This window comes from Apium graveolens, chromosome 10, assembly GCF_009905375.1.
Source record: "Apium graveolens cultivar Ventura chromosome 10, ASM990537v1, whole genome shotgun sequence".
NCBI lineage: Eukaryota > Viridiplantae > Streptophyta > Magnoliopsida > Apiales > Apiaceae > Apium > Apium graveolens.
Window position 1 is genome coordinate 190,884,116 of NC_133656.1, and position 15,664 is coordinate 190,899,779.

The following is a 15,664-nucleotide window of genomic DNA, read 5'->3' on the forward strand; positions in this document are numbered from 1 at the left end:
CATCTCTATTTTCTAGTAGTATAAAGCCTTACTATTTCTAGTAGTATAAAGCCTTAAGTAAAATATCATCTTTTTATGTAAAATTTATAGCACTCCAATTCATAATTCTGCTTCACAAATTTTTTTGATAATTATATATAATTGATTATATTCATTGAACTAAGTTTTTTCTTCGTATAATTAATTTTACCTAACACTATCGGAACATCCTTCATCCTTCCTCGGTAAAATGGTTATAACGAATCAATATAGCCAACTACTATAACCAACACTAGTGAAGATATTCTTATGTTCTCTCGATTGGTTAACAAAACAATAAAATTTCAAAATATTATACATTTTTAATATGAAGTAGTGTCAGATATAACAAATTGGGTAATAAAAAAAATTCTCAAATAACGCGACACATGTAACATGTGATCATATGTATTATTCTAATTGATGCTTCTAACATTAATACATGAGAGTTCATCTTTTCTAATTATTTCATAACCAATTAGGCAATATCATGTATCAATTTGAGAATCATTTTTAAAATTCAATTCGGATAATCTAATATTTTAATTTCACATAACATAAAATAGATTATAAAAATGTTAAAATTTAAAAGAAATATTTTGAAAGTTGGCGTTCCTTATAAAATTGGAATATACGTCATTTTCACTTTGTGGGTAATCAAGACAATTAACACAAACCCAAACTATAAATATTTTCATTTTAGATAAGGCCAAAATAAATTTAAAAAATTAATACAACAAGAATAAACTTCTTCTTCTAATCGAATCACACTCATTCACCGAATCTTTCACTTCACATATACATACACACGACATATACATACCAGTAAATCACCGTTTACTAACCCCAATTCAATTCATCATCACCCCTTTAATCCCACCTATCAAAACCCAATTTTTAAAAGTTCAAGAAAACACACACAAAAAAATAAAATAAAAAAGATTCAAACTTTAGACAAACTAGTGTGTAATTTTGCAATTACTTTCTGGGTTTTGCTTAAAACATTGATTTGAGGAAAGGGCTGTGTGCTTTTTTGGATTTAGAATTAGGGTTTTGATGGGGGAGTCCAACAAGAGTAGTAGAGTAGTTGGGGATTATTTGGTGGGTAAACAAATCGGGTCGGGTTCATTTTCAGTGGTGTGGCATGGAAAGCACAGGGTTTATCATACAGAAGTTGCAATTAAAGAGATTGTTACTGGAAGATTAACTAAGAAATTGGAAGAGAGTTTGTTGTCCGAAATACGGATATTGAGGCATATTAATCATCCTAATATCATTCATTTGTATGATATGATTCAGGTAATTACTGTATTTTTATGCATCGTGTATATGCATCTTTCTGTTTATGTGTGTAAAGTTTCGATTTTTTTTTATTATGGAATAAGTTCGAAAATGTTAGGCCGGAATTAAAATCTTGATCAATATGGAGAATAGTTTAATTGTAAGATTTTGGTTTGATTTTGACAAGCATAGTTCGTAATAGAGAATCAGTGGTTTGATTTACGAGATTTTTGTTGACTAGCTTTTGTAAAGTCTGCTTTCTACTTTATGGATTAAGTTTCTTTTGGAGAATGGTTGTTGATGCGGGATTTTGAGTATGATCGTTTTGCTTGGCATATGTGTGTGTTGCATATAGGAGATTGGGAGTTCTTTGATTTTCTATCTCTATTCCTGTTTGTTCGTTTAAATATGCATTCTTCACTCGGGACAGGTAATGCACTGTGACCTGAGCAGAGCAGGCCTTTTTAACAAAAATAATAAATCCTTGTTATAGTATATGTCTATAAATTCACACGATGGAGAGACTTCTGGTATCTGATATTTTATAATTTTTTGGGTAATCTCTATAATGTTTTTATGAAATATCATAAATTTGGCACACAGGAACCAGGAAAGATTTATTTTGTGTTGGAATTTTGCAAAGGGGGTGATCTTTCCATGTTTCTTCACAAACGTAAAGGAAGAATCACAGAATCTACTGCGAAGCATTTTATGCTGCAGCTCGGTATTATTGAACTTCTCAATAATTAAATTAAACACTTTCTAGTTTTGTTTCTTTTAGTAAGCCATGTAGTAATTTTGCAAGATAATTTATTCCACAGCATCGGGTCTTAAAATTCTTCGCGATAATGATCTGATACATCGAGACCTGAAGCCGCAGGTAAATATAATTGCCATTGTGTTGTGTTTTTGACATTCAACTTTTTTGATGACTTTGACTTGGTTGATTTTAAGAGTATCTGATCGTTTTCTCTATAAGAAATTTCCATATTAATATATAAAATATATGTTTATAACCTCTTATCCAATGTATTACTACTCTAAGTCTATAAGCAGGCAAAAACGTATACTATTTTTTTTTATGATGTAGTAGTTAAGCTCAATTAACATCAAGCCTTTTTCATTTGTCCTGCATTTTGTTTTTTGAACAGAATCTACTTCTGTCAACTAATGGAGACGATTCAGTTTTAAAGATTGCAGATTTTGGTTTTGCAAGGTACATTTTTGTATTTTATTTCCTTAGAGGTTGTGCATAATTATGTAAATAATCTATAAAGGAACTGGGGTATATTTACATGCACCTTGCTTTTAACTACAGCTATCTCTTTGTCATTGTGTAAGACATTCCTAAGCATATTTATGGGTTCTCTCATTAAAGAATATTTCATTTGACCACTTCTTTCACCTAGTCTATTATTCTTTGTACAAGTAAAATATGCTTCTGTTAACAGATCATAAAAAGCAGTGTCTAAATATGCGGAAGATCAGGTATTAAATTTCAATCATGCCATGATTCAGGAAGTTCTTAATGGAGGTTGAAAGAATAGCGCTTACTGGCGCCTTCAACAAACTTCTTTTGCGTGGCGTTTGCAGTTTTGAATTGCCATTAGACTCTCGAAAGAATGAAAGATGACATAATTGTGTGGTGCCAAATATATCTACTGAGATAAAACAAATAAATACTTTTTTTTTTAAAAGTCAGATAGAATTGAGGTATATATTGTGGAAAAAAGCTATATAGCCTTGCCCTTTATGCGTTTATCTTAAAATTTTCTGCCTTTTTTTTCTTAACTATAACTGTATGTATACACACGACACCAATGCGTCTCCTTTTCACTTGCTCCAGTAGACAAATTCTATCTATTGACATATTTGATTAATAAAATATTTTTTCCATAGATCTTTACAACCGAGAAACCTTGCTGAAACATTATGTGGATCGCCGTTGTATATGGCTCCAGAAATAATGCAGCTGCAGAAATATGATGCAAAGGTAACATACATAGATTTCAATAAAGTAGCATTTTTTCTATTTGCTGTTTATTTTAAATTTCCATATGAAGATATAACAGTAAATTTTACATGTTATTGCAGGCTGATCTATGGAGTGTCGGTGCCATTTTATTTCAGCTTGTAACTGGGAAAACCCCTTTCACAGGAAACAATCAAATTCAGGTTTGTCTGCAATTTTGTGTTTTACTATCTTAGAAAATTTAACATGTGCTACATAATTATTTTAGTGTAATAATTATGGCAGTATAGGCAGTAGATTGTATATATAGTAATTTATTATGTAGCATCGTCTCAGTGTTTTTTCTTGTATTTATTGCAGTTGCTCCAGAATATAATGAGGTCAACTGAATTGGCTTTTCCTCCACATTCAGTAGGTTTGAGCTCTGAATGCATAGATTTGTGCCGGAAGTTGCTGCGGCCTAATCCAGGTTTTTTTTAAACTGTCCTTAATACCTACTGAATAGAAATGGTTGCTTTTAGACCTAAATATGCTGCTTGGGCATCAATTTGCTTTGATTACATGTATATTTTTAATATTTTTTCCCTAAATTATTCATTGTTACTTTTAACGAGTTGATGGGCATTGGGCATATTAGACCTGTGGACCGGTGTATAGACACACTTCTTTCAGTGATGTAGTAATAGAGGGTCAGGTGTCTTTCAATGATGTATACATATTTGAAGCTGGATTAACAATAGTACTTATTAGTATATTTTATATTCCATATAGTAAATTTTAATTATCTGATGTTGTGTCTGTTTCTACAGTGGAAAGGTTGACTTTTGAGGAGTTCTTTAACCATCCATTTCTTTCTCAGAATCTGCCGGATAAAATATTGAGGTAAATGGGAAAACAACTTGCATTATAAACATCTTTAGTTTATAATACATTCCACTCTCTAAAAATGGGGAAGTTCGCTATGCAGAAATTTAAGATCTCCGGGTAAAGGTGTCTGTCCTATAATAAACAAGTGCAATCCCGACTTGAGAACAAATAAAAATTCTCAAGAAGATCATTTGCCTTCTAGTCTGGACGATAAAACTAGTGGTCCTGATAAAAGCCCAACTCAGATCAACAGGTCTCCCATAAAATCTACTTATGGATTTTCTGTGAATACAAGAGCTGAGAAGAAGGATGTGCATACTTTTTCAAGCAACATGGACGTGTCTATGAAATCTAGTAGTAATAGACATAAACCGGAGCTTCTGGCTTTTAACTTCAACAGCAATCCATCTGAAGGAAATGTAGAAAAATCTCTGAAATCAGTGGAACATCAGACCGTAAATGTCCCGTCAACAGGTACATAGTTACCCTAATATCTGCTATTTTCATGCATTAGTTTCCTGTTTTTATGTGATCAAGTTTAGAGAATGATAATTGCATTATTTTTTCTTCGTATCTGTAACAGTCCTGGATTCATTCGAGCTAATTGCTCAGGAATATGTTATGGTGTCTAATCCCCCTCTGGATATGTCATCTTCAGACTGTGCCTCAGAGCTTAACCATTTACCATCCAAAGTAGAGTATCCTCTTCTTAGTGGAAATATTATTAAATCGAAACCGAATGTCCCTGTAAAACTCACTGCAGCAACCACTAAAGAAAGCTGCAATGGTTGCTCGAAAAACCATGGCCCTGCTCCATCTGAGACTTCACTTGGATCCTTTTGTATCAGGGGATCTCTGGAGCTGCCACCGACGGATTCAGTTTCAAGGATCAAGTCACTGCAGAGCTCTGCATCCACCATTAAACAATTAGTGAACGAGAAGGTAACACACTTCATCCTTCATACACAACAAAAAATGTTTTCTTGTTTCCTGGGAATTTGACCCGAGGAAGGTCAAAGATGAATTTTTTAAAGTAATCTTAGGGGTTAGAGAGTTGTAGTGTATTATTGTGACATAAGCAATGCAAAAGTCTATCCTTCTGTTACCATACAAATAATTGTACCCTTCTCCATCCCCTACTTTTGTGCATCAACATATACCATGTATCATGCCTTATTTAGGGAATGGGAAATGAAGAAGAGGAAAGACGATAAATAGAATGAGAGAAAAGGAACTTAAATAGACTTTGATTCGTGTTCCCGGATTTCTTCAATAAGCAGTACACAGTTTAACATGAAAAAGATGACAAGTTATTTAAGATTATGAAGGGCGTTTCGGGAATTATCGAAGTTAGTAACTTTATTTTTCTTATTTGTCGTCGAAACTTCCAATTTTTGAATTTTCTCACATCTCCCTTTCTGATCACTCATCAACAAATTTGAGAACAAACTTGAAGAATTTTTAATATTTTTTTCTCCCATATTCACACTAAATTTTAAATGGAAAAATGCTGTCATAGACATGCATGGTACTGGTAGGGTGAAGCTTTTTTTCTCAATTGGTTGAATGCATAATTTTAGTTTTTTTACTTGGTTTCCATTTATCCTACTAAGAGGCTAGAATATATCTAAATTCTAAAACTTTGCACAAGTACCTATATTCTAAGAATGCATAAAAGACAAACACTCTCTGAACAAGGTCCATACCAGACTAAATATGCTTCTACACCTTTGCAGCAGCACCATTAGAGCCTAATGTTTATTTGCAGATTAAGAACAAATAGTTTTGGGATCCAATGAAATGGAAAGACCTACATTCGAATACAGTCATATTAAATTGTGTTTGATGATGCAGTAGTTTCCGAGACTCCAGTCATATATGGTGAGTTTTTTTGAGCAGTGGGCTACTTGGTCAAAAAGAATGGATAAGATGGGAGGATTAAACTTTGATACCTCTGGAACCATTTTCCATAATCATTTATTTGCCGATTTAAACAGTAAATTCATGGGAAATCCTTGTTATGTTTTAATTATACTTTTCATGCTGTTGGATGAAATGCACCAGTAACAAGTCATATTCTGTTTTTATTCATGATTATTTTACGCGGCATGACCTGCCAATGTTTACTTGCTTCTTAACTTGCAATAGGTTGAATCTGGAAAGCATCTAGAAGCATTTTCAGTTCAGCTTGTAATTCTAGCAATATGGAAGCAAGCGCTTCATATTTGTCATACGCGAGCTGCATCGGCTATAGAAGGAAGTCCAACCCAAGAAACTATGAGAGAACTCACTAACAAGGATCGTGCTGGTCCCGTTGACCGAGAACATCTTAATTCTGCCAACTGGCAGCATCGGCAAGATGTTTACTCTGAGATTGAAAGGGCGTTTCTCCTTGAAGTTGGGAATGCTGAGGAACTTGCCAAGCTTATTGAACCTGGTATGTATTGGAGAGTGGAGAAGTATCATTTCAATGTTGCCTGAATATGCTGGCATTTGTTGTTGCCTTGTTGGACATTGTTTGTTCATTATTGAATTCAACTCCATTATATTACAGTAAAACCTTAGTTGATTAATATTTGCCTGGTTCATAACCTCAATTTAAAATTTTAATCATCTCGGTCCTGAGTCCCGACTGGCAGATATAGTGTACTCCCTCCGTCCCTCCCATTTGTTTACATTTGGGATGGGTGCGGAGGTTAAGAAAAATGATAAAGTAGTGGAAGAAAGTTAAAAATATGAGTAAAGTAGTGGGACCGATTAATATTTTATGTATAAAGTGAGTATAGTGGAGATAAGTAGTGGATGTGGTTACTTTTTATATTGTAAAAATTTTACTATTTTTGGACATTTTTGAAATGTAAAGAATTGGAAGGGACATCTTAAGAGGAAAGTGTAAACAAATGGGAGGGACAAAAGGAGTATTTCTTAACCTCAATTAATTGTAACCTTTATTAAGTAATTAAATTATTCGCTCAGTTTTACTGTATATTCAGTAGTTGAGCCGCCTTCTCAACTCAGTCGTGTAATTTTTTTTGGGACAAGTTCACGTTGTAATTGCTGGCAAGGAGTAACAAGTGTTTTATTTGTAAATATATATAGTTCATAAGCTATATCTCTGTAGATTCAGTTCTCAGGGAAAGAATTCTGATATTAGTTCTTCCATGATTCAGGAAACCAGGAGATGCCAGATGCAATGGAAACAATATTTCAGTCTGCCCTCGATTTAGGAAGACATGGGGCTGTAAGTAATTCCAAATACTAGTTTTAATTTCATGGAAAGAGGTTGCAGACATACAGAGAATGCTGTAAAGTATTAGACAAATGATGCATGCATTTGCTTTTTATAACCCTATGTACTAGGCAATAAATTCCTTTACAACTAGGAGTTTGTCAAACAAGGGAACTTGAGGAAGGAAATTGTTTGGCTATATGCTTATCGGACCCTAGAGTATAACAATATTTAAACCTGGAACCAAGTTGACGTGATTCAAACCTTCACGTTCTATCTACATCGTTGAAAAATAAGTTGGCAATCAGTGCAAAATTAGGTTTTAAGAATCATGTCTATTATTTTTCTTTGAGCTGAAGTATTTATGCAGTCAGCAGTTTTAGCTCACGTCCTTGTGTTGCATGTTTTGGGAATCATCGCTCATCATGAAATAGCAACATCCATTTAATCTATTTGTTGTCAATCTGTCATGTGGAATAATATATTGTTTATGCACTTGTTGTGTTGCTAAAGTTGAGAAGATAAAAAAGAGTGAGTTAAAACAGGGATAAAAGAGGATGCAAGTTGTTGATGGTGCAACACAATATGAACTGTAATATATTATTGATATAAGATGTTTATATATTTCAATGCATGTATGGCAGGTCCACGAGTTCAATGGCAACAGAGACGCAGCAGAATTTTATTCAAGAGCATTATGCTTGCTAAACTTTCTCCTTCTTGAGGGTCCCTCCCTCATTATAAATCATCCTTTCTCCCTGACAAACTCAGATCGTTATAGGTTGCAAACATATATTGACGTCCTTAATAACAGGCAAAACCATTCAAGGTCGCAAAGGATGGTTCTTCTTAATTGTGAAGATCAACATTCCCCGCCTTAAATACAAAGGGAGCTGTTATTATTACACGAGACCTCCCTTAGTTCTGTTTGTACAAATTCTTTATGTACAGGTATTCTTTTAGGGACTTGAAAACTTGGCAGAATTCACTTCCCGTAATATTCATAATTTCACGTTGGTGTAAAGAAACGAAATAGAGTTTAAATGTCTCAAGTTGATGCCTATTCTTTTATGAGTCGGGGTTGATGAAGATGTAATATTCTTGAAATCTCGCTGTAATATTTTACTTCGAAATTCTAGAAATGCAAAGTTACTATTATATTAGCTACTATATATATGCATTCTGCCATGTCTAGTAAGAAATTTGGACGGATTTTAGGTTGCAATAGCATAAACCTATATTAACATTCAAGACCAAAGTCTGGGTCTTTAATATATCTTTCAATAACGAATGTAGAATGGATTTTACATATTTTTTAGAAGACTGAAGTCAGGCCCGGGTTTTCGGAATCTGGCCTGCAGGCCTTTATGTGCATCTGGTTAGAAGTAAATCTTACATAGAGATAAAACAAAGACCTTAAGCTATATTTTACAGCCCCATTTGAAAACAAAGAGAGATTTTTCGCCCATGTACAAGAAGCAGAACAAAGTAGACACAAATTGATGTACTTCAAATATATATTAAAAATATTTTCGTTTGGAATTTACAAATTCAAGCCTGCTCAACAAAACCAGCAAGGCTTCTTCCAACTGATCATGAACCTTACTGCAGCTGGGATGCTACTCCGATTACCGTACGAAAGTACACGACAAGATTGACAAGCAACAAATCTGTCTGCAAGATGTGGACGAACAAAATTATTATCAACAATAATGTAGCAAACAAATTCGATAACATCTTTAAGGATATTTAAAGATGTAACACGAAACTTTGATATAGCATTATTAATCTGTTACATGTGAAAATTGACCCACCTTTTACTTGAAGACAACTCTAAAGATATTCCCTTAAACCCCTTGGTAATTATTATGATTAAACAGTTACACCAACTAAAACAAAGGTTGCCCAATCATATCATTATATAAAGCCAACTGATATGATGATTCTTACAGAAAGCAAGCTAAGCCATGCAAAAAAAGCACTTTTGAAATGATTTCAAATGGTTTCAGAACACATTGTTTCCCATTTTAGCATAAAGGAATTACAATTTTATATAAGCTTACTACAATTGCAACAACTGCCACTTTTCAAGATCTTATCAAGATTTTAAATAGATTCCATTTTTTTTAAAAAAATTGCAGACTTTTTTACAGACACATGTATAATTTAATCATGCTTGTCATGTCTTATGTACTAGGATACATGCATATGCAAGCAGAGCAACATTAGTGTACATTTCATAATGTAAACAATAGGAACATATACACGGGAATTCCACAAGATATTGTTGTACCTTCTAAAACCACAATAGTTAGAAGTGGCTTTAATCGACTTGCTGCTTGGATATAAGTGCTTGATTAAGCGATTTCCAAATGAATTCTGGTTTATAATTCGATGAAGAATGATGCCAACATATCTCAAACTCATTTTCAGCCAACAAAATCATGCAAAAGTTGGCTACCAATGTAATCTCTTCCAAATTGCCGATTTTGTGTTTCAAAAGTACCCATTACCAATCCCTCGTTACTTGCCTCTATACCAAATCGACGAGCTGCATTCATAGCAAAAGGTTCTGACATCCCTATTCCATTATTTTGGAGTCCAAGAGTCAAGGAAACACCACTAGTTCCAACTGGACCATTCATGCCAACACCTATATGTTGATGGCGCACTGCATTGCCATACAACAAATTCATTGGCTCTTCACCAGCAGTCATGAGATTATTAGAATAATCATCTCTAGAGCGTTTAGTGGGAAGGTCGTGAACCCTTTGGCTTGATGTCGAGGCATTTTCAGATGGGACTGAATCAGCTGCATGCAAATGGTTGTTGGTCTTGTCAGCATATTGTTCATCCCGCTGTGAAGGTTTCTGCTTTGTTTCCAGGTTATGAATCTCTTCCACCATAGGTTTCCATAGTCTTACTCTTGCATTGATAAACCAGTTGGATACCTGGCCAGTTAACCACACATTCTAAAATTTTACAAATAAATTTAATATTAAATGCAAGTGCTTTTGTTACATCTAACTAGAGATGTTAATGAATGAATTTTTATTAACAGTTGACGATTGAACTCCAGCAACGAAGGTAAGGAGCCGTACGATTAAAGGCACAAACCTGATTCCGTGAAAGACCTGTCTGCTTAGCCAACATTAACTTGTCGGTGTCAGTAGGGTACCTGCGGCAATATTAGCAAACTCGTAACCGTTCAATATAAGGAGAACACAGAATTTACATTACAATGTTTAATAGTGCGATGTAATTACTTACGGGTGGAGGAAGTGTTCAAACAACCATGCTCTCAGCACAGTCACAGCGCGCTCTGGTAGTCCCCTTTGTGGCCGCCAAACAGGCTGATGTTCTATAAATCCCATGTTTTGAACTGGCTTTTGGCCGTAAATACTGCTATCTGCATTCTCAGCCCTTGACATTCCATCTTTTCCATAAGTTACTTGACCGTAAGATTTAATTGTAAACTGCAACTGGTCAGTGATTGCATTCTTTAGGTAACGAAAATGTTTTGACATGGCCTTTAGAGCTAAATGTGCAAAGGGAGCTGCAGTGCTGAGTCCAGCAACAGTTTCAAATGATGTCACAACAGCCTGCATCTGCTGGTAATACTGTCTGTACCTCTTGTAAACCTAGTACATTTTAAAAGCATTGAAGACAAGAGCTAAGCACATTAACACCATCATAAGAACTAATTAATGTAAACAATTACAACTTCTTAAACACCTACAACTTATTAAACACCTGCACTATATTACAAGTAAAAATAATTGCAAAACATTCCTCCATCAACAACATATTTCCTTGTAGCAAGACCACTGAATCTTTTTTCATTCTTAATTTACTAAACATGATTACTCGAACCATTTGGAAAATTGAAGAACCAATAAAATTTTATCTATATTTTCAGACGAAAACTCAAGGACCATTATTTATCCTACTTGCTAAGAAAAAAGCTATCAGAATAAATAAACTTTTAAGTTAACTGTATTAGACTAAATCGTAGCATCTGATGCCCTTGATCACCAGCATCTGCATTTCTTAGATAAGACATAATTATTGAAGTAGTACTTCCGAAGCCATTGAGCCTCGTCTACTAGATAACTATAATCGAATCACAATTACCACTTGCCATGGTTGCCAATAATAAAAGGATCCATTGTCAAACTGGATGATGCTCATTGTCTCTGCATTACCTCCACAGAATCCAAACAAACCATGCATAATACTGTGTGAAGCAACCTCATCCCATTTCATTTCTCAATTAAAAAGTAAAAGCCACAAATTGAAGAAAAGTGGAGATGACGTACACATTTAAAACTTACAATTCATTACTCATGATGCACAGTACTTTTCACAAGTATAAATGTGACACATCTTATCAAATGGATTCCTACAGTGACTTTAAGCAATTTACACCCCTCCCAAACCCCCAGGCTAGTGGTATTAAGCCAGAACACCTCTATTTCCATTGCTGTCAGGCACTTTATGGCACTAATATTTGTACATATATTCCTCCCAATCACCTTTTTTAATAAAAAGACAGATTCTGCAACCCCCTCTATGACTAATTTTAAGCATCTAATCATACTTCCATTGCAGTTTAGATCACTAAAAAATTCTGAAAGAATAAAATAAAAGGTGCTTACTTTATGCATTACCAAGCATTCATGCAGCCTGCAACAACATAATGTATCAATGCATGTCACTCTACATTAAGGTCGTCCCCTTTCTAATAAGTCCGAAATATTTACATTTAACTTATAAGTTATTTATACGATAACTCAAACAAGCAATACTTGCCAGATTTATGTAAACATATTAATAAAACCATTTGAATATCAATTAACAAAATTATAAATTAATAGATATTTTTCGAAACTTTGTACCTCATCGAGCATACACAGCAACTTTGATTTCTTACTACGATTGGGGTCATCATCAGAAACATCATTTCTGCTCAAATTATCCAATGGAGAAGGATCAAGCAAACATGCATCTGCACTAAACTTCTCACTCTGAAAATTCCCTCTATCAACATCACAAATCTCCTCCAACATTTGTTGGGCTGGTTTCAAGAATCTTGATCCTTTCAAAATAGAAGCATAGCCAGTAAACGGGCCCAAAGGAACACTACTTCTAGACAAATCATAGGGTTGTTGATATGATCTTTGAAGATTTAGAGATAAAGGGGCTGAATTTTGTTGTGAAGAAAGTGAAAGAGACAAGCCTTGTCCACTTGATAAAACCCCATTAAAAGATTGATCAAGAATCCTAACTTGTGAAGAAGCAAGATAATTATTAGGGTTACTAGAATTGTTTAAATCTTGAATATGATTAGGGTTTATATGAAAAGAAGGTTGAGGTTGTGGATCCATGTAAAGATGATTGTGTGAAGTAGAGGAAGAACAAGAGGAGATGTAAGTAGTCATTAGATTCATGCGTTCTTCTTTAACACCATGTTGAAAAGAAGCGCAGGTTAGCAAATCTGAAGAAGACATGATAGAAGAAGGATCATAAAAAGGCTGGAGAGAATTATTATGAAGGTGGTTGTTTGTGGTATTATCTAAACTGCAACCAACTCTTAGTTTATCTCTTCTGCTTTGTTGTGGGACATGGTATGGTGAATCAAACCCTTGATCAGCCATGATATTGTGAAGACCAAAAGTTGAATTATAATGAAGGGAGAACAGACAGATAGAGAGAGAGAGAGAGATTAGTTTAAAATCTTTAAATTTGGAGTTGCAGAGAGAACAGAAAAGATGGAAATATACTCTTTGATGGAGGAGAAGGATAGAAAGATAGATGGATGGATTTGATGGTGAGTGAGTGAGTGAATGGGGATCAAATTAATAAATTATGGGAGAGAGAGAGAGGTCATAGGACAATAAGGTGTATAGTGAGAGGGAGAGAGAGAGATGGAAATGAAAGGCTAGCTAGCATGATCTTCTACTTAGCTACTACTACAATGTATGCATACAGCTTCAAAAATTATCAATACAGGGGGATATAATGAGTGCAATGGAGGTACAGGATCCTAGCTGCTTGAGTTTCAACTTCTGGTATTTAAAATCAAAAATTATTATGGCAGGCAAAAAGGAGACCTCTCCTGACCTTTGGTGGGGCGCACGTTAGCACAAAGACAAATTCCTAAAGCAACAAGTACTACTACTACTTATCTTTTTCTCCCCCTCCTCATGCTACGTTCAATTTTAGCTATAAATCAACTTCCTTTCGTTTTAATTCGACTACATTATTTCATTTTAATTTCATCATAATACCAACTACATTATTCATAAACACATATGTTGCTCATGATATTTAATGAAAAATATAATACCCTATGTAGTAGCAGTACATGAATAGCCTTGATTTAAGTATAATTTGCACCTACTAACCTTGCACCTACGAACATGGATGAGTTAATCGGAAATAAATGTTTGAGTAAAATATATTTTATCAAATTTTAACCAGAAGGTTTCAAAACTAGTGAAAGTTCAAATAGGCGTTTACTTGCTTTACAGAAGCTAAAATCTTCACTTTTACTTTAATATTAAGTTTTTATTTAATAAAAAAAATATCATCAATAACATGAATAATTGATAATAATTAATTGTCATTTATTGTCAAAACTGATAATTAAAAATTATAATTTTGAGATAACACATTAGAAAAATAAAATGTCTAAGCTGATTTGTTGATGGTCCTTAAACCTAAGTGATTGTTTGGATTACTAATTTAGTGATGGGAATGGGAACTACATTCCCTCTTGGTGGGTAAATCAAACCCACCATACTTCTTGATTTTTCATTTCATTCTCATTCTCATTTTCATTAACCCCCATTTGCATACCCTACATTCTTATTTTCGATTCTCATTCTGATGGTGCATCCAAAGTACTCCTTAAAGTTATAAATTATTGTTAAAGTGGCGCTATATGTATGTTATAGACTTGTAGCACAAAAATTCTTAAGCTAAGGGTTGCTACAGTTTGTATATATGTATAGAACAAAATTTATGTTTTGTCATATAAAAATATAAATAAATTAAATGAGATGCTTTAAATGACGGGTGTTAAAGAGTTACATAGTATTAATCTGTATTCAAAATTTAATTTTTGGTATAAATTTATAGTACTAGCTAACTTATATATAGCACCACTTTGATCGAGATGGGTATGTCATTGTAATCAAAAATTCAAAATTGTTTCCCTGAACAACACGACATGATCACTTGAATCAATAGAAGTTGCAACAGCATGCTGAATTTTGTAGAAAACTGAGAAATACTATAGCAGGGCCCTTGTGGTTGTAATATAACATGAGCGGCTAACTTTATAAATTAAAAGTTTGAGGTATAAGAAGGATTGGTATTATCGTAATAAAATAAGAATTTTCATGTATACTAATCCACTGTAAAAATGTCTACAACACTGTATAGCAAAACCCCACGGATAGAAATTATATTCAAATTTATATAAGAAGAAATTTGATGATGCTACAAACAGTCTCACTGAGCACTGGAGCTGAGAAAGGAGCATTGATTATGAACAGATTTATTGCTGTAAACTTAGACCTACTAGTATTGGCAATAAATATGATATTTTCTGCTGCACATGTTCATGCATGTTCACGGGCTCATATTCATATCTAGCTGAAATTGTTACTGCCTATCCACCATTGTTATCCTTCAAAAATCTTTCACAAGATCTGCAACTACTATTCTTAGTGCATACTTGTCATCGTCATTGTTAATTAGGGACTGTTGAATCAAGTATACATGAGCACTGAGCACACCCTAATATATAGGAGCAATAAATTTACTAGGATTGTGATTTTCTTAGATAAATGAAACAAGTATGAATTCAAAGAGGTTATTGCTTAATTATTGCATTTCTAGATTTTTTACCGGCCTACTATTAGTGATTAGAAATGTAAAATCGGGTGGGAGAGTACAAATAATTTATATCTAACTTGCTATCTGCAAGGGGATTAATTATGTGATCCTTAAATTTAAAATATAAGAATTTATCATAAATTTTATTCTGAGAGATTAGCTAGTTATTCTTAAATATTTGATATATTATATTATATTTTATTTTTAAGATCTCCTATTTCATTTTCTAATTTCATTTTCATGATTAAAATATTTATTTACTTTCCTCCTTGATCATCTTTCCTTAATTATTGCAATTGCCACTTTTTAATAGCTGGGGTTGAGAAAAGACTTTTAACTAATTTATGAACAATACAAATACTGAAATACAAAGAAAAAAAACACAAACTTTT

General features: G+C 33.6%; 2 protein-coding genes across 3 annotated transcripts; one reads left to right on the forward strand and one right to left on the reverse strand.

Annotated features, from left to right (window-relative positions):
• The first annotated feature begins 770 nt into the window (after positions 1-770).
• On the forward strand, positions 771-8,530 carry LOC141690270 (serine/threonine-protein kinase ATG1c-like). The gene is made up of 13 exons (XM_074494970.1): positions 771-1,317; positions 1,903-2,023; positions 2,121-2,179; positions 2,451-2,515; positions 3,199-3,292; positions 3,394-3,474; positions 3,632-3,740; positions 4,081-4,153; positions 4,239-4,612; positions 4,722-5,080; positions 6,287-6,575; positions 7,309-7,379; positions 8,012-8,530. Exons 1-13 carry the CDS (start codon positions 1,075-1,077, stop codon positions 8,246-8,248), a joined length of 2,175 nt encoding a protein of 724 aa, XP_074351071.1. The 5' UTR covers positions 771-1,074; the 3' UTR covers positions 8,249-8,530.
• Positions 8,531-8,770: 240 nt separating this feature from the next.
• LOC141690206 (BEL1-like homeodomain protein 9) lies at positions 8,771-13,512 on the reverse strand. Of its 2 annotated transcripts, XR_012562687.1 has the most exons (5): positions 12,266-13,512; positions 10,638-11,008; positions 10,485-10,545; positions 9,661-10,318; positions 8,771-9,041 (listed from the first exon to the last, which is right to left on the reverse strand). XR_012562687.1 is itself a non-coding variant. In XM_074494891.1 (4 exons), exons 1-4 carry the CDS (start codon positions 13,022-13,024, stop codon positions 9,797-9,799), a joined length of 1,713 nt encoding a protein of 570 aa, XP_074350992.1. In that variant the 5' UTR covers positions 13,025-13,512; the 3' UTR covers positions 9,528-9,796. The 2 variants fall into 2 exon arrangements, 1 of the variants encoding a protein (XP_074350992.1); XM_074494891.1 differs by lacking the exon at positions 8,771-9,041 and having other exon boundaries at positions 9,528-10,318.
• Between the last annotated feature and the right edge of the window lie 2,152 nt (positions 13,513-15,664).